We start from the raw sequence: 22,811 nt of genomic DNA on the forward strand, positions 1-22,811 counted from the left end.
TCTAAGTCTTCTTCAATATGATGATGATGGTGATGGTAATATTTACGTCTATTAGGGCTATAGCTACCTATGTAGCTACAACGAGCGCATCAATGGCGCTAATCAGACGTCTAGAGTACATCGTTCAAGGGGGGACAGAGCCATGGTTTCGCCTGACATTCGAGATCTTCCACTTCCTATCCCCAGCCCTACCTGTCTATAGCATTACTCTACCTGGTTAGTGCCGGCGCCAGATAGCCGACTTGATCAGGAGAAAACCTGTTGAACACTCCTTCTTATAACGGAGATGGAACCACCTGCAGCGCCCAGCAGCGCCCAAGGAAAAACCTGAGTCAGACCGTTTTTTGGTTTGATAACAGTGAAGTAGGATATGATACTTGGCTTGGGATCCATAAGCCGAATGCAAAGTTCGGTGGAAAGCGTTTCTATAAGCCCTCGATATTATATATCACCATTCTTGACCCATTATCCCTCGGTCCCGTACTGACTGCTTGAGAGGGACTGTCAACGTACCATGTCTTTACGACTGCTTACAGAGATCTTCGATCGTCGTGGCGCGTGATATAAGCAGTAATAAGCACCGGCACAATAACGCATGCTGTCTAATATAATACCACCATAAATCGTTGAGTGTGATGATCGTGTATTCTTTCTCGGATTGGGGCCAGTTAAGCCCGTAGTGAAATATAAACTCTTGTGGATAGTTTGTGGTAATATGGGACACCAAGTTATAACGATAATATCAGCGAGGTCTCTTTTTTGTATCTAGTTAATATTGGTAACGGCGTTCTATATGTGTAATATATCATGGCTAAAAAGGAGCAGTTGGCGGTTCTTGCTATGTATAAGTATTTAATTGACATGTTGAAGCAATGCTAAGATGTTAAAATTTCTAGCAATAATATTTTAAAACTTACCAAGTATGTCTGGCGTACAGTTCTCCCGCGGAGGTGATTCCGGCTTCGCAGGTTGACCGCATTGGACTCGAATCCCAATACCTACTGTATCTTATGACGAGCTTAGCATTTAATATGTACAGGTCAAGGTGACTGGTAGAGCAACTCTCACATGATGATGAAGCAGCACGGATTGAAGGTGTGTCCTTATAGGTAGCTAGGTATCTACTTAACGTGTAACCACAGGATAGTTCAACTATTCGTCAAATTCTAGGTACAACCAGGTTGGCGATACTCTTGGCACATATATGCGCTACATTCCCGCTTTAATCTTCAAGAGGATCCAAGCGCATTTAGTATGGTCGTGAAATATCAGTATTGGCTTATAGTCCTATCTGTTGTCATCCTGCAGAATTTCTGATAGCGCAACTCTTCGGGACCGAGCACCCATACCGGGATTTCACCGGAACGGATTACCATCTATACATGTAGTTGAACTGATTCGTTTGAGAAAAAGCGAACAGGGCGTCGGTCATGCATACGGTATTTACCGAACGAGAATTTCGGGTCTCAACCACGAGATCATAAAATGAAATACGATCTTAAATGTTAGCCCCAGAAGGAATACGTTCTTTTTTAAGCATTGTTTATTATAATTTGGGCTAGTTATGCTTAATTAAGATTAAATAGATTGTGCACACCTCATTAATGCTTGTGAGTATTAAAATCGTTTATTTTATTTTAATTCTATAAACATATGACATTGTGCTAACCGTAGCAAAGGAATATTTGATAGGAACGTTTTGCCAAAGACGCCATTGCTTTTAAAGATTTATTTACATTTTAATATCCAATATCGCCCCGCTATTTAGACGTAATGAAGTTGAAGATACTTGAAGAATTTTTATCATCAAGTCGATGCATTTATTTGTCTTATATTCAGGACGTTGATGTTAGATCCTTCTCTCGAAAAAAAATAAAAGAACAGAAAAGAAAAGGAATGCCTGCATAGGGGGGAGTGTCTCAACTAGGCGAGAATGTAGTAGTGTATGAGGGCAGGTACATACCAGAGCGCCTAAATCTATTATAACAAAACCAACCTGCATCTATCCTGGAATATGTGCACTCTAGCTACAGTACTATAAGTAATCCTCTCAGGTTATTTCATACGAGAACCTTCCATTTATTCTGAAGCCTACCTATGTTTAAGAATACAGGTTAGAATATAAGCAATGGATATACATATTCGTATTATGTATAAGAGGTACCTAGGCAGGTAGGTAGGTATCTTCGTTTTAACAATGATCTCCATGATCGTAGCCAAAGCGAACCCTCCAACTGAATCTGGCGTATCCTCTGCCGCAATATCCAGCCAGTTGGCATTATTTAGGTACCATCTGAGTAAGCCAACTCGTCAACCCTTTATGCAGTGAGAATGCAACCTTGATCTAACCATACGTAACCATACTCGCTAAGGTTGTCACATGTGCTTTTAATACTGCGAGATACATGGTAACATAAAGGGCTACAGTGAGTAATGAGGCTCCTCTATACGTATCTCTCGTCATTATGGATCAGTCTACCTATTCCCCTAACCCCACTGACCCGCTAGGAACGTTTCCAAGAAATCTTCAACCATGGAACGCTTACGGATTACCCCGGCTTTTACCACGGCCAAGCTCGTTTTGAAATCCTCTCGGTGCCGACAGTTTCTATCAAAGTATCGGTGCGATAGGCGCGAGCTTCCGGTCGGCATGTATACCCATCAGCGGCGCCGAGGAATTAAACATGGTGTAGTAACAAGATTCATAATTCATATATCTTCTCTGTCTTATAAAAACTCCCTTGGAACTCATCTATCATCCAGAAACTTAGGGTACCTACACCTGTTCAGGAAAGCATCAACAAGTGGAGATTGCATCATTTCTCCTTTAGTTAGGTAGCCACGGACTATAAAATCTTCACTGACAACAGCTTGAGTCCGAAGAAAGATCCACATTCAATATGACGGTTTCATTAGAGTCAACTGTGGTATTCCTTGAGAAGTTAGCCTCTCACCCCTCTAGTATAACCTCCGATGTCCTATCGGAGGATCATCTTCGGAAGAGACTCCTCCTGGTGATTCAGAAACTCGTCCCCGAATTAGAAACACCCGAGGAAGCTTGCCAACGGATTCTATACAACGTGAGCTCACTTATTCCTTGTGAACTGTAACACTACTCTCATTTTTTACTAGCATCTAACAAAGTTGACTAAAGGCTCTTGAAACCCCTACAGCTCGGATCGCTGTAGACCTCAAGATATTTAATATTCTCAAGGAATCACCCATACCCTTAACAACAGAGGAGCTTGCGGAGAAGTCAGGTAAAAATCCTGATAGGAAATTGTTAGCTCGCATCTTGAGATACCTGGCATCTCTGAGCATGATTCGTGAAGTTAATACTGGACTTTGGACTGCAAGCCATTTTGGAAACAACCTATCAGGAAACGGACAGAGTGCAGGGGTCGCATCTATGTAAGCTATTCGAGCTCTCATTTATGCAGCCCAAACGCCACAATAAGCAGCTAATATTGACTTCTTCCTTAATTAGGGTCGATAATTGCTTTGTTTCCATGGTCAATCTTCCTACTTTTCTCCGGCTTCATGCATACAACCCTCCCGATGCAAAAAATGAGACAGCCTTTGCGCTTGGGAATAGGGTGAGCCCTGAGGAAGACACCTTCTTCGACTGGTTGAAAACCCGCCCGGAAAATGCTAAGCATTTCAACGTCTTTATGGGCTCCCATCGGACAGGCGTGAGGACATGGCTAGATCGCCCGGAGGTCATAAACGAAATCACCGATGCGTTCAAGAAAGTGACCTCCCGGAAGGAAGGTGGTGAAGAGAAAGGGGTATCCTTCGTGGATATTGGAGGCGGTATTGGCCATCAATGCAAAGTGAGTTCATCCCTAGTGGACAACTAGAATTGAACTGATACGAGGACTAGGCTTTCAAGAAGCGAGTACCAAACCTCAAAGGAACAATCATCCTAGAGGATCTCGAAGAGGTGGTAGCCAACGCAGAACTCGAACCTGGCATTGAAAAGCTGGGCATCAACTTCCTCGAAGGCCAGCCCATTAAGGGTAGGTTATCATTAGCATAAACTGCCCCTTGAAGATGGGATAGCTTGGCTAACTATTCTGACGTAGGTGCGGCATCGTATTATTTCAGAAGTGTTCTACGAAGTAAGTCCATAACCGCCCGCCCCTTACGACATAGCCCCCCCTTTTATAGTATACCGTCAGCTAACAAACTTGTCCCCCTCACGTTAAGACTGGCCGGACAGATACTCCCGGTCGGTCCTCAGCTACGTCCGAGATGCTATGGATCAAGACTCATTGCTGCTCATCGACGAAATTATACTGCCAGATCGTGGTGCTCACAGATATGAGACACAATTGGACTTGACCATGCTCGCAATGCTCAACGCCGAAGCGAGAACTGAGGCACATTGGAAGCAACTACTAGCTGAGGTAGGCATAGAAGTCAAAGATATTGTGTTCTACGAAGAAGAAACCAGAGAAGGTATCATCATCGCTAAGAAAGTAGCAAGTTGAATCATGTGTTCACGGAGTTATCAGTACTGGATTAGGGCGCACGCATAGAGGCGTTTTCAACAAACTTAGGTATATATCGGTCAGTAGTTAGACATAACTCAACTTAGTTTTGGATCAGATACTTGAACCCTTTGTCGATTGCTTATAACATTTGAGGCCCTACACCGGTGAGGCGTAGTATAGCGGCATGGGGCAGTGTTAACTTGAAGGATTGACACTGCACAACAACACCACTGCAGTTTTGGTATGAATCAACGGCACGATATGCCTTTCAACGCTGCTGTAAAACTAACATTTACACCAGGATCGCCACCATTCCTGCCAAGGAGCGCACTTGGGGAGTCTTTTTATGCATACCCAAATTATAAAAGAAGACTGCTGGCTTTATCAGGGTCAATCATACACTACTTCCATTAATTGGCCCCTATGCCCTTTATTTAATAGATGGCCACCACACTATGTATAAAGCTAGATAATCATCATTAGTACTAGTTAGGTACAGCATATGGAACGTTATCAGGTACTTTAAATATGCCAGTCTAAAGTGAATCCAAACCGTATAGCTAAATAATATCTAAAAATGTATGGAGGTTTGCTTTATAGTAAGTTTGATTCACTAGATAAAGTATGAAACCCTACATTTCTAGCTTGGTTTAAGCTGTATTAATGTAGTCAAACCTCACTTATAATTGTAGCTTTTTTTGTCCCTTTCTAAGTTGTTAAAAATTATATCCCAAAGATCTCCAAGTATATTATATATTGGACATGAAAAACTTAAATCTTGCCAATTTCATGTCATCGGTCTTTATCGTGATAAATACAATATCGCCGGGTGGTGAGATTTGTAACGCATAGGTAAGATGTCACTTTGGTCGGCCAAAGTCGCCATGGCGCTAATTACATATCCATATCCATACCTCCTATACATACTGATCCGCCGGCCACGGACGTATGAGTCGACTAATTTGGCCGGTAAGTAAGGTATATAACTTTCGCGATGAATTCTTTTCAACAAGCTCACTTCACAAGAATCTTATCTTCATACAACTCTATACTTGCTATACATTTTTTTCCACATTTACCATGCCAACCGTTCTAATCATCGGGGCCGGTCTCAACACCGGTAAGGCCGCAGCCGAAACCTTCTTAGCCGCCGGGTACCAAGTTGCCGTGGCATCTAGAACCCAAAAGTTAGATTCCAAGTATCCGTACTACGCATTTGATGCTTCGAAGCCAGAGACAGTGCCGACTCTATTTGAGAAAGTAAGCGCCGACCTTGGTGCGCCCAGTGTTGTTATTTATATTTGTCCGTCGCCCCTTTCCCCGACGTAGCCCGCCCCCTATGTTGACATGTTCCTAGCTGCCGCTGGTCACACAAGCCCTCCAGAAAATCCATTTGACATGGAACTGGAAGAGTTTCGAAGGGGCCTAAGTATAAATACCACTTCCCCTTATTATGCAGCACGGGAGGCGGTTAGGAGCTTCGAAAAACTTGGCCCTTATGGTCTAGGCCCTGACGGGGGCTCGTTTCTATTTGTGGGTAATGGTTTAAACACTATCGCTCTCCCGGGCTTCATGAGCTTTGCCAGTAAGTCATATAAATATATTTATTTGGAATATTTAAATAAGAGCCGTTATTAACTCCATTATAGTTCAAAAAGGTGCTACCTCACATATGATCCAGAACTTGGCGCTGGCCGAGTATGATAGCAAACCCTATAAGTAAGTGAATCCATTACAATGAGACAGAATGCGACCGGATACCTCTCGAGTAAATAACTTACAAGAGATTCTATAGATTTTATTATCTCGACGAGAGGCACGCTGATGGTACATACGTGACCAGTGACTTGAGCGGTATTGGCCACGCTAAAGAGTTTCTCAAACTAGCAAAAGACAGAAAGCAGGGACCTTGGGATTATACATTCGTCAGCGGAAAGGGGTACGAGAAATTCCCACCCGTTGAGGTCATGGCCTGGAATCCATAGTGGTTTTTAGGAGTGTATCTGTGATATGGTATGGCGTAATTAACTATATCATTTAATCACTCATTGCTATATTGGATGGTTACGTAGGAGCCTGCGATATCTATATTCGCTATGGTAACATGAGTTTACAACGCCTATGTCAGAAACAAATGACTTGTTCCAGCAATATGCGAGGCGATACAATGAAAACACCAGGTTTTTTATATTGAAATATCCTATCGGAAACAAGTAGTTTCTATGAACAATTCATTGTTCCTATGAGGTATTCAGTATAATTACTGGCTCACATATTCTGTAGTGAATTCCTAGCAATCGCTAGGGCCTCGCTTGAAGATACCTTGACTATTAAGGAGCCTCTATAGGAACGCTATATTATTTAAACCGGTGTTGCAAAGTAAGCTGTAGTCATTGGTTCTCTATTCGCTAAACACTTCCACCAGTGCCATCCTTATTAACACCATTTCTATCATTACCTTGCCATAGTTTGATACTTCTTTTGAAATATCTATAATGGTAAACAGTCTTAATAAATCAAAGGCACTAGGAGGTTTTCCAAAGCCCGCGAAGCCTACAACCTACCTAACGGCCCTGGTTGAAGGCAATTCAGGGTCATCCTCAAAGCCATCTGATGCTAGTAAACGAGCAGCGCAATCTGCCCTTGGGTTGCTTATCCAATCGGGTAAGAAAAATAGCGGTAGAAAGTGAACACTAACACATAAGGTCATGTACATCCATTGGACAGACTCGGTTGGCCAAAGATGTCGAGTTACTTAGATCCCGGCTGGACTTGAAAGGGTCACAGCCCTCTCATTAATGATTTCTAAATGAGCATTGTGCGTTGTTTTTCTTATTGTCAGACCAATTCGGCACATCAACTACCTACTAGGAAGGACATAGGTAGATTAATTTAATCCGCCAATCCCATTCTCTAGTAAATAATATGTCTTGTGAGGCGATTGTAGAGGTCAGTAGCTAGGTAGTTAGACATATTAAAAGTATCCTTTGTTCTGGTAGTATGCTAATGCACACACCCCCTAAACTGGCACAAGACTCTACCTTTATTATTGTAGACATGTTCTCTCCTTAATACAAATACAGATCCTAAGATACTCTCGAAGTGGATTTTTAAGAGCGCAATTCGAACATATATTCAGCCAATGAAGCACGATAGCTTGGCAAGTAACCAGGCGGAGATAGCCAACCGGCGAATAGGTAGCCCTTGTAGTAACTACAATGTAGTTGAATCTTTACCATAAAGGCAGGTAATTAACTATATTATTATTGTTATACAGCTGTTTAATACCAAAATTAAGAGACTCCCAACTAGTTTTATACTATAAAGCCGCTTTATAACAAGAAAATGCAACTCTAGTCTATCCAACCCCTTAATTACCCTTCTATCGCCGGGCCCAACTCATCCTCGGCCCATGAACCTCCCCCGAACTTCCCGTATCACAAAAACAACATAGTGATACAACAGCATGCCACCAAAGACCCGAATAGTAACACTACCCATAGCACACAGTCGGCTCCTTACTCTCGTTCGTCACACTACATCTTCCAAGCGAAGCGAAGCGATTAGCAATATTATTCGGAGACCAGCCACCACACAGCATACCCCCAGCCCAGATATTCCCAGTGGAAGATAAATGCGCCAATGTAAGCGCCGACGAAGATGGATATGATTATGTAGCCGTTATAGTACATTGCGAGTCTGCGATCTGAGTTAGTTAGGTGAGCATGAGGTGTCTTCGGATTCACCAGTTTTAGGTCCGCTGGAATGCAACATGGGACAAGAACGCACAACATAACGAAATACGCCACCGCGAATTGGACCATGTGAAACGACGCCCTAATCGCCTGTTCCCATATCGTTGGCCTGAATCCGTTTGCTTGCCCTCTGCCGTCGAAGCGCCACTCATATCTATGGTCAAGTCCGTAGATGTTGTCGCTACTTGCGATACTTGCTATGCCTGTATGGATGGCATGGCCATAGCCATCAACAATATATCCACGTCCATTAATAATATACCTAGGTACCTAACCTATCTAACCTTTCTAATTAAGATAGTTACGCCATAAGCCAATGCGAAAGTTCAAGTTCCGACGTTACCAAGTGTTAGTCTGACATCTTAACGTGTCGCCTGCTGCGTCGCATACAGGACGGGACGAGAATCCCGGACATCTGGATCTCCAATATATCCCGACAGCGATACTGGGGGGTAGCCGTCCATTAAAAAAGCTTCGCTTACTTTATTATATTTTCAGTACATAAAGCCAAGAGCCATATAAATTTTATGCAGAATTGGATAGGTAGTGACAAACGAGTTTGTTCTTCAGCTGCCGCCTCAGGGTGCGTGCCATGCGGAACCGGCTGAATGACAAGGACAGGGATTTAAAATAGGAGTGAGCACGTTTGAGCTGGTTTAGGTATTTGGACCGTCACGGCTCGTGTGCTTTTGGGCGTTTAAGAGATCCAGCTTTAACTACCACGATGTTATTTACGGCAACAACCCGCTTCCACTGCTTAATATATAAAGTACCTAATATAGTACACTTTGAGGACCTTGATGTTCACCGTTTCAACAGTATTATATCCAACCTGTGTTTTTCAGACTGTCGATACGGTTGTATCGCTTGCTACTAAGTTTTGTGCAAGACTCTAAACTCCATCCCGCATATTCGTATGCGTAACGGTGAGCGTCATGCCGTCACCAGTGTAAGTCAACTCCGAGTTTAACAAGACACCACTCTCCACATTTTGGCATATGGTAACCCGAGTTTAACGTCCTTCAGGATGCTGTGCTGTTTTCTTCCATTTCCCCTATTTTAGTATAGCGTCGTAGTGTGTTACGAGTGGTTTGGTCGCACGGTAATTGGGTTCCCAATACTTGCTCACAGACATTTTGCCTTAATTAACCGGCACCACACCAGCTCAAATGATTCCGCATGGATTAGCAACCAAAAGCAAATACAAAATGAACTAGTCATCACAGAAGGCGCAGCGTATTATCGCGTCGAACTTCTATTTTATCCTTCATTGGTATTGTAGGCTCGTTTGACTCCGGAAGATTCACCAAGATGATGGCAAGGTCGATGTCTATGCCTATGGGCGATAGCCCTCCCTCGGAGAATGTCACTAAGCTTCCTCTTTCTGACCCGCGGTGTAATAGCGATGCTTGCGATGCTTTCGCGGCTGCCCACAAGGCTTCGCAGGCAGCGGTGTCGTACGATCACCAGTATGAATATGGACATTATACGACTTGGTATTACATGGCGGTGATTGGCGTTGCTATGTTCGTCTATGCCTATCGTCTGAACCGGAACCGTAGGGCTCGGCAAGGGGTTCCCGGGTCCGAAAAGTTAACGCAGACTCGTAAAGTACTCGCTCTCTTCCGTGTGGTTAACTATCGACACCTCAAAGGCCGCATGGCCGATTATTTCGGATTCCCTTCCCTCGGAGCATTTTTATTCATTGCCGTGACTTCTCTGTTCCTCCTCCTAATGACTTTCCTGGTTCACCCTTACTATCGAGATCGACGAGGCTATGGCTCTCCTCCTTTGGCTGTCCGAACTGGGTTAATGGCGCAGGCTTTGACACCCATCATTGTTGCCCTTGCTGGCAAGGTCAACTTCATCACGATGCTTACCGGTATTAGCCATGAGAAGCTGAATATTTTCCACCGTTGGGTATCGTACATGTGCTTGTTCCTGAGCATTGTTCATACGGTGCCCTTCATCGTCCAACCCCTGAGAGAGGGTGGACCTGCGGCCCTCTGGAAACAATATTACAAACCTGGTGGCATGGAGGTATGTGATTTCCCGCCCATTCGGGTTCTTTGCCGTGTGGATGCTGTGAAGACTGACACGAATTCCCGAACAGTATACAGGAACTCCACCACTGGGTATACTTGTAGGAATTGTCGTGTTGTCCATTCCGTGGATTCGCCATCGGTTCTACAACTTTTTCTACCGACTGCACATACCCATGTACATAGTGTATCTTGGTCTGCTCTTCTGGCATTCAAAGCAGGAGAAGGACTCGTGGGTGTATTTGTACTCGACGCTTGCAATCTGGCTCGCCTCATGTTTAGTGCGCCTCTTCTACAAGTGGCAGACATTCAGCATCTTCCGAAACTGGTTCCTAGGGTTCCCGGCGAAGCTGGAAGAATTGTCGGGCGGTATGACGAAGGTGACCATCCTTGCGCCCCTGGACTTCCAATGGCGGCCTGGTCAACACTGCTGGCTGCGAGTGCCCCACCTATCGTTGCTACAAAACCATCCTTTCACGATCGCGAACTTACCTAAAGTTCATACTCCGGGTGTGAAAGTAGATTCGGAAACCCAAGACATGATCTTTTATGTCCGCGCGCATCACGGACTGACTCTTGATTTACTTACATCGGTCATAAATCATGATGACGCGGAAAATCGCAGTCGTTCTGTTTCCATCCATATTGATGGTCCGTACGGTGGACTTATTGAGGATGTACCCGCGTTGTACGAATCGCTGATTTTCGTCGCTGGAGGCAGTGGGATTTCCGCATGCCTTCCGTGGATTCAATACGCGGCTAGGCGCATCACTGAAGGTACTTCGGTGACCAAGAATATCCACCTTGTGTGGATGGTTCGATATGCCAGCCAAATACAGTGGATAACGGAAGAGTTAGAACCACTCATCACTGCTCATCCGGATCTGATCCAAGTAGACTTTTTCGTGACAGACTCAAGCACGGCGGCGGCGTCAAGCATAGAATCTGATAAAAACTCCGATAATGGAGTAATCAGCAGCAAGCCGAACGAAAAGAGTACAGCGACGGTAAGCCCGAAGCTAGGACAAGTGCATAGCCAACGTCCCTATTTGCCTACTCTGCTTCCGACCTTAATCACGGCGCAACGGTCGTTTATTCTCGGTAAGTCCCACTCGCAACGACGAGTTGTTAGGATACACACTGATGTAGTTAACTCTAGGTTGCGGACCAGAGAGTTTAAGGACGGATTTAGCAAATGCGGCGTCAGCTGCTCAAAAGAAGGTTCTTGTTGGCGATGCCAAGATCATCACGTTGCACACCGAGTCTTTCGGTTGGTAAATTGAGAGGTAGATGCAGGTGTGTTTTGGGATTCCTTGTTTTTAATTGCTTGGAACTGGGTTAATACTGTTATATATAGGTAATTTAGTCATGCGTCGTATACGACACGAGTTACCCATTAGATGTAGGTATTAATCCTAAACCACGAGTTGGATTTGGATAAGAATGGGAATAAAAATGGATTACCGACCTGAAGTATAAATTACCTAACCTAGGTAGGTACCATTACCTACCTAAACTGCAGGTAGGTATAGTAAGTACTTCGTAGATGTAGTACATAAAACATAAATGGGAGGTACATGCCATCATTATTCAAATATTGACCAATCACAAGCTTCAAGCCGCCTCATTAGGGCAGTTACATAGCTACCCCGCGATAGTAGGATAGGGTTAGGTAGGTAGATCCATCACGGAATTGCACCTTTGGAAATCGCCCTGCCCTGCGTCAGCCGGACCACATCCGGGTTACACTACCACAAGCTCCGTCATCGGGGCTGATCTTAGCACAAAGTTGAAAAATTCCAAACTCGGTCAGCAATAAGATTTCGAGGCCAGACTCATTGAGTTTAGTTTCTTATGGGATAGTTATAGATTGTAAACATTGAATATTTCCTGATAGCTTACCTGTTTCCAACTTACCTAATTGGCTTTTCAATTCTTTATTTTTCAAAGTCCCCTTTTCCCTTCACCGAATCAGACGACTCTAATTTTAGGTCACGGACATTTTGTGCCAAAGGTCCCAAAATCATCTATACGTAGATCACTAGGGTTCTTTTAAACGGAACGAGCATGGAATCCTTCACGATTCGGACACCGTGCTCGTCGGCCAACATCGGACCCGGTTTCGACGTGATCGGCCTGGCCCTGTCTATCTATCTTGACCTGCGCGTGACCATCGATCGCACCAAGTCTTCGTCTCAAGAGCCGCTTAACTGTCGTATCACGTATGAGGGCCAAGGAGAAGATTCAGATGATGTACCCCTAGATCCGTCCGCAAACCTAATTACTCGAGTTGCGCTGTATGTTCTGCGGTGTCATGACCAGCGAGCGTTCCCTGTTGAGACCCACGTGCACATCGTCAACCCCATCCCACTGGGTCGTGGTCTTGGCTCCTCTGGCGCCGCCGTTGTTGCCGGCGTAATGCTAGGCAAGGAAGTTGGAGGCCTGCATCATCTAACCAACGATCGGCTTTTTGACTTCTGTCTCATGATCGGTATAACTTGCCTTCCTTCTAACACCTGATGTTCTCAGGTGCTAATCTTTTGCCTGAATTTTCTTCTCTTTTTAGGTTGCTGTTAAATGTTATAGTATGAGGAAGCTAACCTACCGTGTCTTTCCCTAGAGCGCCATCCTGATAACGTGGGTGCTGCTCTGTTTGGTGGATTTGTAGGAACGTACCTAAAGCCATTGACGCCCGAGGACGTTGCGCGTGTCGAGATCCCACTTAGTGAAGTACTTCCTGCGCCAGCGGGTGGTCTTGACACGGGTGAGCGACCGCCGGAACCTCCGCACGGTATTGGCCACCACATCAAGTTCCCCTGGTCCAAGGAGATCAAGGCTATCGCCATTGTGCCCAATTTCCAGGTGCCTACAGCTAAGGCACGAGAGGTACTCCCGAAAGAGTACCCACGACAGGATGTTGTAAGTCACAAGTCTTTGTCCGAGACACCTGCCCCATAGACATACTGATTGATCATGCTTCAGACTTTCAACCTGCAGCGAATAGCGTTGCTGCCTGTCGCGTTAGGGCAATCACCTCCGGATCCGGATCTCATCTATCTCGCCATGCAAGACAAGTTGCACCAGCAGTACAGACAGACATTGATTCCTGGATTAGGCGAGATCGTTGAGTCCATGTCGCCAAGCACTCAGGAAGGGTTGTTAGGAGTCTGCTTATCGGGTGCTGGACCTACGATCTTAGCATTGGCTACTAGCAACTTCGAGCAGATTGCCGAGAAGATCATAAGCAGATTTACCAAGGAAAACATCGACTGCCAATGGCTAATCCTGGAGCCAGCCGAGGGTACCAAGGTTATCCGGGGATGAGTGTCAAGCTGATGATGAGCACGTGAGCTTTGAATTGATACCCGTGTGACTACACGTTATAATCCCATATAGGCCAATGAACGGCTAAGATTGACTCCGGATCTTGGGAACATCCCCCAAATTAAGCTTATCTAAACCGAAAGACTGGCTGCGGGTTAGGAGATCTTGGGCCTCTGGATAGACGAGTACGGCTAAAAATAGACAACTTAGCTTCGCCGATGAGTACGGTTGTTGCTGTTGTATAAGTGTTCTTTTTTTCTTTAACCAATTTCAGAGGGCTTTCATTGTGAGATGGGATATTAAATCTTGAAATGCCCACATCACGCCTGTTAGAATTGTAAGCGAATGTCTTGTACCGCTCCAATAACATTAGCATCCAATAGTGCCCGAGTGCCCGAGTTTACGAGGGATATTGTCTTGGGGACCTTTTTTCGAAAGAGGAAGTTCGTCCGTGCGGCGCTTTTTAAGCGTTTTGATTCGGTGCATCCCCGAAATAAGTAGAATTACCCACGTGCTTTTCCAGGTTTCTATTTTTATCTTTTTCAAAATACATATCTTTTAAGCCTAGGTTCGAATCTCACACGCTTCTTTTATATATATATGCAAAGGTCGATATTCGATGTTTCCAGGTGCCGCTGCCGAAGAATGGCGCGCGTAGCGCGCCATTCTCCGGCAGCACTATATTACCTCCGTAAACTCGGGCTATTGTGGCGCACCGCAGGGGTGCCCTCATGTAGGCTACGGATTACTACCTACTACCCCAATCTATACATACCGAGATGGGTACCATTATGCAACCTCATCGTTCTGTAGAGCTTAGGGAACTAGGTCAACCAAAATTTTCGGTTGTTCTTGTGTCAATTTCCAAGATTCTGGGGACATCAGGCTTGCTCGATGGAACATGCGGTTATGCCGCTTTTCCCGTATCTTCCTCGATCACGAGCAGCGGTTCAGCTGCAAACGAGTTACATTCCTTATTCTGGTAGTTTGGCCGCGCGCAGCAGTCAAAATCCATCATGTGAAGATAACAGTTTTTTATTATATATACATGATGGTAACTTCCGATTGGCCTTTTGTTTTGTGCCCAAGTTAAAAATATGTGATGTAATTTCTAACAGGGTGTAGGAACAACTGACGTACAGTGCCAGTCGGACTCGAAAATTAATGGCCGGGTCTTGGCATTTTCCTTTGAAAACAACACCATATATTATATGCAAACAAAAAGCATTGTAATGCGAAATAAAAAATTGAAAAAAAAAATATTTACAGGTTATTTAGCCATTTTAACTGTCTATTGTACTTTTTGTAATTTTTATCCTTTAAAACTGGTCAAATTATATATGTTAATATTAAGTGTTCAAATACCAAGACCCGGCCATTAATTTTCGAGGCAGGCTGAGTGCCAAGGGGACTGAAGGATTTTAGGTGCAGCCCTGAATTCACGCATCTGCTGAAAATAGTGATCAGCACCCCTGCTTTGACTATTCTGGAAGTCAGCTCGTTAGCTTCGTTGGTGAGCTAGCATATATCTTAGCGACCCGAGCGGATACCTATTACATATTGGAACAATCCCCGACGTCTCCGAGAGAAAACGAGATCTATTGACCCCGGAAATGCGACGGGTTGTTCCCGGATCTTGGTCTGTCATCACTTCACATGCATACATCCCTCCCCCACATAATGTATCCACCTAGAGCCGAGAGAAGTCATAATTACCCCTTATTGAGGGTGTGCGGGACCATGTTCAAAACATACCTAGGTTAGGTAGGTAGGTAGTTATCGTATTCGGATCTTATTTCGAAATAACGTGGCATATGTGCAGATAGCGAGATTGGCTATTGTCCTGCAACTATGCGTTGCTTGCAACTTGGGGGCCGTCATACGCAAACATACTATACCCTTTAAGATGTAACATAGCCCGAGGACTTTATAGGGGTAGGGATGGCGGCAGGAGCTGTAGATAAAAGTCGCATAGTTCCTGCATTTTGCGATGAAGCCTCAGCTGTCGCGAGGAGTCTCGTTTGCATCCGCGTATCGCACTTGCAGGCCTCCGGCAAACCTTGACGCCTTCAAATAACTGCACGGTAGAAATAGGATCCAACATGGCATATATGACTCTAAATAAATTCGTAATATGGGCTGTTGCCCTGGCGACGTCCGTGGCTGCCCAAGACACTTGCCAGACGGTCGAAGCCCAAACCTCCATCACGATGCTCAAGGCATTAACGTTGGAATACGACAAGGAGCAGAGTCAATACTGGTCGACGTTTTCCGGCGACCTCAAGCCAACATGCATCCTCGAGCCGGAAACATCTGAGGAAGTCGCTGCTATTGTGTCGATTCTTCGCAAAAACAACGAGACCTTTGCTGTCAAGTCGGGAGGACACAACCCCAACAACTACTTTGCCAGTGTTGACGGAGGACCATTGATTTCGACTAAGAGACTTAACGAGGTCATTTTCAACGCTGACTCCGAGACCGTCAGAGTTGGCCCCGGTAACCGATGGGATGAAGTTGGCAAACAGCTAGACGCCACTGGCTATACTGTCGTTGGTGGCCGTATCGGAAATGTGGGAGTTGGAGGTTATCTGGTAGGGAGTAAGAGTGACCGAAGAACCTTTTGCTGCAACTAGAATACTGACCGAGTCCAGACGGGTTGAGCTTCATGAGCACCGAATATGGTTGGGCTGCTAACTCGGTTCTCGAATATACGGTGGTACTAGCAAATTCGTCAATCGTCACTGTTAGCGAGACTAATCATCCTGACCTCTGGATGGCTCTCAAAGGGGGTGGGAACAACTTCGGTATTGTGACGTCGTATCTGCTTCAAGCATACCCTCAGGGCGACATATGGGGTGGCAACCTTGAATTCGATGCCACGCCAGAGAATAACGCCGCTATCCTAGCTGCGGTTCGTAATTTTACCGAAAACTACCCTGATAAGAAGGCTGGCATAATCGTAACGTCTGAAAGAACTCTGAGCACACTGATCGACATCTGGGTCTTGTTTCTTTACTACAACGGGCCCGAGCCACCGCAAGGCGTATTCGATAGCTTCCTCGCTATCGGGCCTAACATCAACACCTGCAAGACACAGAGGTATGCTGACCTCCTCAGCGGGAACAACTGGTCCGTCCTGAAGGGCAGTGTCTATACCATCGGAACGGAAACTATTCCATTGCCTAGCAAGGAGTATGGTCCCGAAGTCATGCAGGCCATCTATGACCACTGGGTGAAGGTCAGCGATACGACCAAATTTGTTCCAGGACTCGTTGCCAGTATCGCTTTCCAACCCATGCCAAGAGGAGTAGCAACGATTGCCAAATCCAAGGGTGGAGATATGCTAGATCTAGATGATGACCACGACCGTATTATTGTCGAGCTGGACTACAGCTTCTATTCCAAGTTGGACTTTGATCAGGTTGACATAACGATGCGCGCTACATATGGTGGTTTCCAGAGCATTGTTAAGGGATACCAGCAAGGTGGTGTGCTCCCATCTGATGTGTACCTGCCGCTTTTTATGAACGACTGTTTCTACCCACAGGATTACTTTGGCAGATTGAGGCCGGAAAAGTTGCAGTTGGCTCAGACTGTCCAATCTCAAGTTGACCCTGATGGCTTCTGGAGTGAGAGGACAGGAGGATTCAAGATAGCCTCGAAGCAATAAGTATGATAATTAAATGATTAAGCATTCTCATTAGTGAGAAATATGATCATTGTCAAACCAAATCAAATCAAAGCACAATTATCTGTTCAATTATCTGTTCCTATACCAGCTTAAAATGCTGCGTAGTGGTGTTTATTCCTTAATGATGATGAGTGGAGTATTTTTCTTAAGATTTATTTCACTTACATACGAAGTACATAGTACATTCAATATGAACCCCTTGACCCTTGATGCGGTAGCGGCTGCAACGCTAGACTCGGTCAGGATTAGTGCGGGGCCGCCTGCAGGCCCACTAAGCGCGCCATCCATCCTGCCATCATGGAGACAGGGAGATAGGGGACACTTTACTAAAATAACTTTACCAAAATAACTTTACCAAAATACCCATCCATTATCCATTATCCATTATCCATTATCCATTGTTTGTTAACATGCATTCATGCATTTCCATGTGTTTACAAATTATTTGCACATTCTAGATCTGCGACCCTTTCTCCTTAACGGTCTTATTGGCTTGCTACTTTCTCCGCCTTCGCATGAAATAAATTAAATAGTACTATGGATTTCCTCAAATCCGCCGTCGCGTCCGCCATCTCCCAAGGGCCGCCTTTCCCTTACTCCTTTGGCGACAAGGTTGATATAGACGCCTCTATCTGGACACTATATAATGGCACGAGACGAGCCGATGGATCCAATTGTAGCATATTTGCTTTCGATATACCCTCGAACAAGGCGCGACTCCCCCTCGCGAAGAATGCCGTCAAGAAACTGCGCACGATGCGCCATCCAGGTGTTATTAAGGTCCTGGACACCGTCGAGACGGATTCATACATATATATCGCGACTGAAAGGGTCGTACCTCTAAGGTGGCATGTTAAGAGAAAGAGCTTGAGTCCCGAGACTATCAAATGGGGGCTGTACAGCATTGCGCGCACCGTTAAGTTCATTAACGACGAGGGCTCTTCTGTCCATGGTAGCCTTCGGGTCGCATCGATATACACATCCGAGAGTGGCGAATGGAAATTGGGCGGTTTCGAGGTATTGAGTAATGTGAAGGATGACGATGCCGTAGTCTACACGTACGGAAGCCTAGTGCCGGATGCCGCAAGATACACGCCACCAGAGCTCGCGCGCTCAGGCTGGGATGCGCTCAAGAAAAGTCCTCACTCAGCTGTCGATGCTTACAACTTTGGGACTACTATATTCGAGGTGTTCAATGGGGATTTCATGGGTGCGGATCAAGCAGGACAAACTAAGAGTATTCCGCCCAGTATGCATGCGGGCTATAAGAGGCTTGTCAATACGAACCCCAAGGCTAGAATTACAGTGGGAGCATTCTTAGAGCAAGGACGTCGATCTGGCAGTTTCTTCGACTCACCTTTAATCAAGTTGACTGAGGGAATAGATAATCTCGGTGTCAAATCTGAAACCGAAAAGGAACAATTCTTAGATGATCTAGACCAACTTACAGACGATTTTCCTGAGGAGTTCTTTAAGATGAAGGTATTACCCGAACTACTGAAGTCGGTTGAATTCGGTGGAGGCGGGCCAAAAGCATTCGGTGTTGTTATGAAGATATCTACAAAGCTATCCAATGAAGATTTTGAGTCGAGAGTCCAACCGGTCGTTGTCAGACTATTTGGCAATCCCGACAGAGCCATACGAGTTTGTCTCTTGGATAATCTACCTGTTATGATTGACAGGCTATCCCAAAAGGTGGTCAATGATAAGATCTTCCCAAACATGGTATCTGGCTTCGCGGATGTAGCACCTGTGGTGCGAGAGCAGACACTAAAATCCGTTCTCGTCGTCATCTCCAAGCTATCAGACCGGACAATCAACGGCGAATTGCTAAAACAACTCGCCAAGACGGCTAACGATGAGCAGCCTGGTATTCGGACAAACACCACAATTTGTCTAGGCAAGATCGCTAAAAATCTTGGGGCTTCATCACGGACTAAGGTTCTACTTGCTGCATTTACTCGATCGCTTCGAGACCCCTTTGTACATGCTCGAAACGCCGCGCTCCTAGCACTTGCAGCCACAGGCGAATATTTCACCGAAGAAGACTGCGCAGCACGACTTTTACCGGCCATATGCCCATCCTTACTCGACAAGGAAAAACTTGTCCGAGATCAAGCCAACAAGACGTTGGAAATTTACTTGCAGAGGGTTCGCAAGGCTGCGGACGGTATGCCTGATACGGTCCAACCACCGCCTCAGACAACTGAAGGTGCCGGTCCGCGAATGAGTACGCCGCAGCCGAGTGAGGCATCTTCTTGGGCTGGGTGGGCAATTTCATCCTTTACCAACAAGTTGTCGGCTGCCTCGGGCGAAATGCAAACCGCAACGCTCATACATGCTCGAGCTGTATCCCCCGAGCCTGACCCCAATAGACGTGTCCCGTCAATGACGTCCTCGGCTTCTGCGCTCCACCGCCAGGCTGTTAAGTCTCCATCGCCCGCACCGCCTCTGTCACGAAACTCGTCTGCTTCTACGGCCGAGGCTTATTTCAAGGATCCCGAACCAGTAAGGGATGACGCAGGCGGCGCTTGGGGTGATATGGGTGACATGGATGATGATGGTAACGCGTTCTTCGACGCGTCCAGCGAGCCGACGAAGCCCGTGAAGAAAGAGCCGACGGCGTCACCTAAGCCATTTGACGACGGCTCAGAGCCCGATTTTGCGGGATGGCTAGCGGCACAAGCGAAGAAGAGTGGACCTGGTGGCGGAAGCAAGCCCCTTCCCAAGGGTCTTACCAAGACAAATGGCAAATCATCTGCCGCCACCGCCGCCAAGAAGCCGCTCACCTCCAAGCCAGCCGCGAAGGTAGTAGCAAAAAAGATTGACACGAAACCTAAGGAAACGGATGACGACGACGGATGGGGAGACGGGTGGTAGTGTTCGGCTAGGATGTAGATAAGGAAAAGCAATGTTTGGTTCAGATGGAAGAGCAAGGACATCGCAAGGCGTTTTGGTGTACGGATTATGGGCTCGGACTTAGACATCCGACGGTTGGTTGCTTTTTTTTAGCATACCGGGGATCAAGTGGTTATTACTAAATCTAAGCTTTAATACGATATAGACATAATAAATACCTACCTTTTATATACCTAACTCACAGGTATACTTGTTTGAAAGTCAGCTCTTGCCTGCCAATTCCATATAAATGAAGCCAGACGCTATAGGTCACCAAGGTAGGACTATAAGATTAAGCAAGATATATCTTCCGGCCAAATTGCTCCGCTATTCCCATTCCTCAAGCAAAGCCCATCCCACACACCACCTAATAATATTCAGTTCGGAACATTTCGTAAGCACCTAGGTATCTAGAACAAGTCACAGAATAGTGTTATATCGTACCAAGTAGATACGAATAGAAGTCAGAATAAAACTGCATAACAAAACCAACCGCAAGAGCCCCGTGTAAAACTCCAACGCCAGAGGATACCTAGGTATATAGAAAAACAGGCTCGTACCAAAGACCAGCTCCACCTCCACCTTCACCTCCTCTTCATGTATCTATCTACTCGGCATTTCTACGCCTACGAAACATGTCCCCTTCGCCAGACCTATCAATCAATCAATCAATCAATCACCGCGCTTCGGAGTAATCGTTAAGAGCAACGCAGACGGCGCCGCGGTGGTGGCCGTTATACTGGCGAATAACCTGTTGACTATGCAGCTCCCACAACCGCGCATAGTGGTCCGAGCACGCGGTAACCAAGTAGGCGGAATCGGCGCTGAACGCGCAGTCCCAGACCCAGCGCTGGTGGCCCGTCAGCGTCGCCTCCAGGGGATACGGTCTGGGCTCTCCGGCGGCGACGTCTCCGGTGCTTTTGGGCTTGTCGTGGCCGTTGATGCCGTTCGCGGGGGCGTTGGAGAGGGACGACGAAGAGGACTCGTCAGACGAGGTGCCAGTCACGTTGGTGACTTCCCAGATCTTGGCCGTGTGGTCTGCCGAGCAGGTCGCGAGCTTTTTGACGTCGGGGGAGAGCAGGATTCGCGTGATGTACTCCTTGTGCGCGGAGAAGTGCGTTACGGGGAGGAGATTCGTGCGTTCGTAGGTTTGGATTAGTTGCCAGACGAAGACGTTGCCCTGGATGACGGTGTTAGGATGGGAGGGTATAAAGTAGGGGTATATGGGGTATAGAAGTAGTATAGTGGCATACAGCATTATTAGCAGCGCAGAGGAGAGACCCGTCACTCGCGACAGTAACGCTAGAGACGGAGACATCTTCCTCGGGGATGAGCTGATGAGAGCAGTTATTCTCAGCAAGATCCCAAACCCGGACGCTGCCGCTCCTGTCGCAGCTTATGATCTCGCCCTGATTAGGGTGTATAACGACATCGTTTACGGCAGAACCGTGATTGTAGCTACGCTGGATAGTGCCGGAGCGCGTCTCCCATATCTTGACGCTGCCGTCTTCAGAGCTCGTCACCATCCATTTCCCCTCGCAGTGGAACGCGACTCCCGTCACGTTTCCCGTGTGGCCTTCGAAGGTAAGCAGAGGGTTCGGATTCGTCGACTTGATATCGTAGAGCTTAACCGTATGGTGACCGGCCGCTGCCAGGAACCGCTTGTCCGGCGAGATGCATAGTCGATTCACCTGCGAGTCCGGATGTTGAATTGTTCGAGAGCAGATTCCTGATAGCGCCTCCCAGAACCTTTATGTTTTCGAATAGGGCTAGTCAGTTATCAATGCAATTATAGGATCAATTATAGGATCTCCATCTCCATCTAGATAGCCGGGCCGAGCCGTAGGCGCATACCTAATTGTGTGATCGTACCCAGCTATATTAATCGACAGGTGAGTTGCAGAACAGTGGCGGTGGGGTGGGAATTGGGCCTACCGGTACAAAGAATAACAGACATTAGAGCTTCAGCAGTGGCCCATCAAAGTGATAGGCCAGCCGAAATAGTAACAAGATTGGGGGATAAAATATGATATTCCAAGTTGATATCGAATCAAGTGTAAAAGGTTAACGATAAGTTCGCGGAAGCTGATGTCAATTGTCAATTGTCAATGCAGATGGTAGTACTAGCTTTATCGATAAGATATGCAGCTTTGGGACGTATAAAGAATTAACGCAAACTAGATTATGCAATAAGAGAGGCATTCACAAAGTACCTCTAATAGAATAGGGGTCATCAAATCGCCATGTTGCTTGTTTACCTTAGGTACCTAAGATTTAGATTCAAGAGCCGAGTCATTCTTCAAAAGCCAACTATCAATCAATCCTAGGTGTCAATTTACAATGCTTAACTAAAAATCACACTATCCAATTCAATGTCGGTCCCAAAATTCACAACGATACCTAGGTACACATTGGGTTATTAAAGAATTCTAACCACGTTCATTAGCATAACTACCTGAAAAAATATTAGATAAAGTTCGCTTTCTCTTAGGAATCAGTAGTACATTACATTGCTCTCTAATGAGCTTAAAATCAGAAATAAACAGCATAGATTTGTCAGATAAATATGAAAGTATTCCCAGACTCGGATGTGGAAACCTGTTCC

At 45.9% G+C, this 22,811-nt stretch overlaps 8 protein-coding genes across 8 annotated transcripts; 6 read left to right on the forward strand and 2 right to left on the reverse strand.

Annotated features, from left to right (window-relative positions):
* Positions 1-2,426: 2,426 nt before the first annotated feature.
* F4813DRAFT_357246 (S-adenosyl-L-methionine-dependent methyltransferase) lies at positions 2,427-5,003 on the forward strand. Its single transcript, XM_049243094.1, has 6 exons — positions 2,427-3,080; positions 3,155-3,411; positions 3,488-3,833; positions 3,884-4,019; positions 4,086-4,121; positions 4,210-5,003. Exons 1-6 carry the CDS (start codon positions 2,901-2,903, stop codon positions 4,491-4,493), a joined length of 1,239 nt encoding a protein of 412 aa, XP_049100034.1. The 5' UTR covers positions 2,427-2,900; the 3' UTR covers positions 4,494-5,003.
* A 491-nt stretch (positions 5,004-5,494) lies between these two features.
* On the forward strand, positions 5,495-6,521 carry F4813DRAFT_53237 (NAD(P)-binding protein). The gene is made up of 4 exons (XM_049248612.1): positions 5,495-5,799; positions 5,854-6,081; positions 6,146-6,215; positions 6,292-6,521. Exons 1-4 carry the CDS (start codon positions 5,577-5,579, stop codon positions 6,479-6,481), a joined length of 711 nt encoding a protein of 236 aa, XP_049100035.1. The 5' UTR covers positions 5,495-5,576; the 3' UTR covers positions 6,482-6,521.
* Positions 6,522-7,739: 1,218 nt separating this feature from the next.
* On the reverse strand, positions 7,740-8,953 carry F4813DRAFT_357254 (uncharacterized protein). Its single transcript, XM_049243095.1, has 2 exons — positions 8,286-8,953; positions 7,740-8,195 (listed from the first exon to the last, which is right to left on the reverse strand). Exons 1-2 carry the CDS (start codon positions 8,318-8,320, stop codon positions 8,069-8,071), a joined length of 162 nt encoding a protein of 53 aa, XP_049100036.1. The 5' UTR covers positions 8,321-8,953; the 3' UTR covers positions 7,740-8,068.
* A 431-nt stretch (positions 8,954-9,384) lies between these two features.
* F4813DRAFT_53259 (ferric reductase like transmembrane component-domain-containing protein) lies at positions 9,385-11,966 on the forward strand. The gene is made up of 3 exons (XM_049248613.1): positions 9,385-10,291; positions 10,365-11,394; positions 11,453-11,966. The coding sequence occupies exons 1-3, from the start codon at positions 9,563-9,565 to the stop codon at positions 11,569-11,571; spliced, it is 1,878 nt and encodes a 625-aa protein (XP_049100037.1). The 5' UTR covers positions 9,385-9,562; the 3' UTR covers positions 11,572-11,966.
* Positions 11,967-12,360: 394 nt separating this feature from the next.
* On the forward strand, positions 12,361-13,617 carry F4813DRAFT_388855 (homoserine kinase; the record flags this gene model as incomplete). Its single annotated transcript, XM_049246748.1, has 3 exons — positions 12,361-12,784; positions 12,914-13,212; positions 13,276-13,617. 3 exons carry the CDS (start codon positions 12,361-12,363, stop codon positions 13,615-13,617), a joined length of 1,065 nt encoding a protein of 354 aa, XP_049100038.1.
* Positions 13,618-16,192: 2,575 nt separating this feature from the next.
* On the forward strand, positions 16,193-17,377 carry F4813DRAFT_357275 (uncharacterized protein). The gene has a single exon (XM_049243096.1). The coding sequence runs from the start codon at positions 16,283-16,285 to the stop codon at positions 17,285-17,287; it is 1,005 nt and encodes a 334-aa protein (XP_049100039.1). The 5' UTR covers positions 16,193-16,282; the 3' UTR covers positions 17,288-17,377.
* Positions 17,378-17,673: 296 nt separating this feature from the next.
* Positions 17,674-20,412, forward strand: F4813DRAFT_357276 (ARM repeat-containing protein). The gene has a single exon (XM_049243097.1). The coding sequence runs from the start codon at positions 17,846-17,848 to the stop codon at positions 20,186-20,188; it is 2,343 nt and encodes a 780-aa protein (XP_049100040.1). The 5' UTR covers positions 17,674-17,845; the 3' UTR covers positions 20,189-20,412.
* A 450-nt stretch (positions 20,413-20,862) lies between these two features.
* F4813DRAFT_357278 (quinon protein alcohol dehydrogenase-like superfamily) lies at positions 20,863-22,302 on the reverse strand. The gene is made up of 4 exons (XM_049243098.1): positions 22,142-22,302; positions 22,061-22,082; positions 21,460-21,955; positions 20,863-21,386 (listed from the first exon to the last, which is right to left on the reverse strand). Exons 1-4 carry the CDS (start codon positions 22,161-22,163, stop codon positions 20,883-20,885), a joined length of 1,044 nt encoding a protein of 347 aa, XP_049100041.1. The 5' UTR covers positions 22,164-22,302; the 3' UTR covers positions 20,863-20,882.
* Positions 22,303-22,811: the final 509 nt, after the last annotated feature.

This window comes from Daldinia decipiens (assembly GCF_022478715.1).
Source record: "Daldinia decipiens strain CBS 113046 unplaced genomic scaffold F4813scaffold_14, whole genome shotgun sequence".
NCBI lineage: Eukaryota > Fungi > Ascomycota > Sordariomycetes > Xylariales > Hypoxylaceae > Daldinia > Daldinia decipiens.

What these genes read in the sequence shown, in the direction of transcription:
- F4813DRAFT_357246 (XM_049243094.1), top strand. Translation starts at nt 2,901, where the DNA reads ATGACGGTTTCATTAGAGTCAACTGTGGTATTCCTTGAGAAGTTAGCC. An exon ending in GCCAACGGATTCTATACAAC is followed by an intron (nt 3,081 to 3,154) that starts GTGAGCTCACTT and finishes AGTTGACTAAAG; the next exon opens with GCTCTTGAAACCCCTACAGC. An exon ending in AGTGCAGGGGTCGCATCTAT is followed by an intron (nt 3,412 to 3,487) that starts GTAAGCTATTCG and finishes TTCCTTAATTAG; the next exon opens with GGTCGATAATTGCTTTGTTT.
- F4813DRAFT_53237 (XM_049248612.1), top strand. Translation starts at nt 5,577, where the DNA reads ATGCCAACCGTTCTAATCATCGGGGCCGGTCTCAACACCGGTAAGGCC. An exon ending in CAGTGTTGTTATTTATATTT is followed by an intron (nt 5,800 to 5,853) that starts GTCCGTCGCCCC and finishes ACATGTTCCTAG; the next exon opens with CTGCCGCTGGTCACACAAGC. An exon ending in GGGCTTCATGAGCTTTGCCA is followed by an intron (nt 6,082 to 6,145) that starts GTAAGTCATATA and finishes ACTCCATTATAG; the next exon opens with TTCAAAAAGGTGCTACCTCA.
- F4813DRAFT_357254 (XM_049243095.1), bottom strand. Translation starts at nt 8,320, where the DNA reads ATGGTCCAATTCGCGGTGGCGTATTTCGTTATGTT. An exon ending in GTGGCGTATTTCGTTATGTT is followed by an intron (nt 8,196 to 8,285) that starts GTGCGTTCTTGT and finishes CTCAGATCGCAG; the next exon opens with ACTCGCAATGTACTATAACG.
- F4813DRAFT_53259 (XM_049248613.1), top strand. Translation starts at nt 9,563, where the DNA reads ATGATGGCAAGGTCGATGTCTATGCCTATGGGCGATAGCCCTCCCTCG. An exon ending in ACAAACCTGGTGGCATGGAG is followed by an intron (nt 10,292 to 10,364) that starts GTATGTGATTTC and finishes ATTCCCGAACAG; the next exon opens with TATACAGGAACTCCACCACT. An exon ending in GCAACGGTCGTTTATTCTCG is followed by an intron (nt 11,395 to 11,452) that starts GTAAGTCCCACT and finishes AGTTAACTCTAG; the next exon opens with GTTGCGGACCAGAGAGTTTA.
- F4813DRAFT_357275 (XM_049243096.1), top strand. Translation starts at nt 16,283, where the DNA reads ATGAGCACCGAATATGGTTGGGCTGCTAACTCGGTTCTCGAATATACG.
- F4813DRAFT_357276 (XM_049243097.1), top strand. Translation starts at nt 17,846, where the DNA reads ATGGATTTCCTCAAATCCGCCGTCGCGTCCGCCATCTCCCAAGGGCCG.
- F4813DRAFT_357278 (XM_049243098.1), bottom strand. Translation starts at nt 22,163, where the DNA reads ATGTCTGTTATTCTTTGTACCG. An exon ending in GTCTGTTATTCTTTGTACCG is followed by an intron (nt 22,083 to 22,141) that starts GTAGGCCCAATT and finishes CGATTAATATAG; the next exon opens with CTGGGTACGATCACACAATT. An exon ending in TCTGCGCTGCTAATAATGCT is followed by an intron (nt 21,387 to 21,459) that starts GTATGCCACTAT and finishes ACCGTCATCCAG; the next exon opens with GGCAACGTCTTCGTCTGGCA.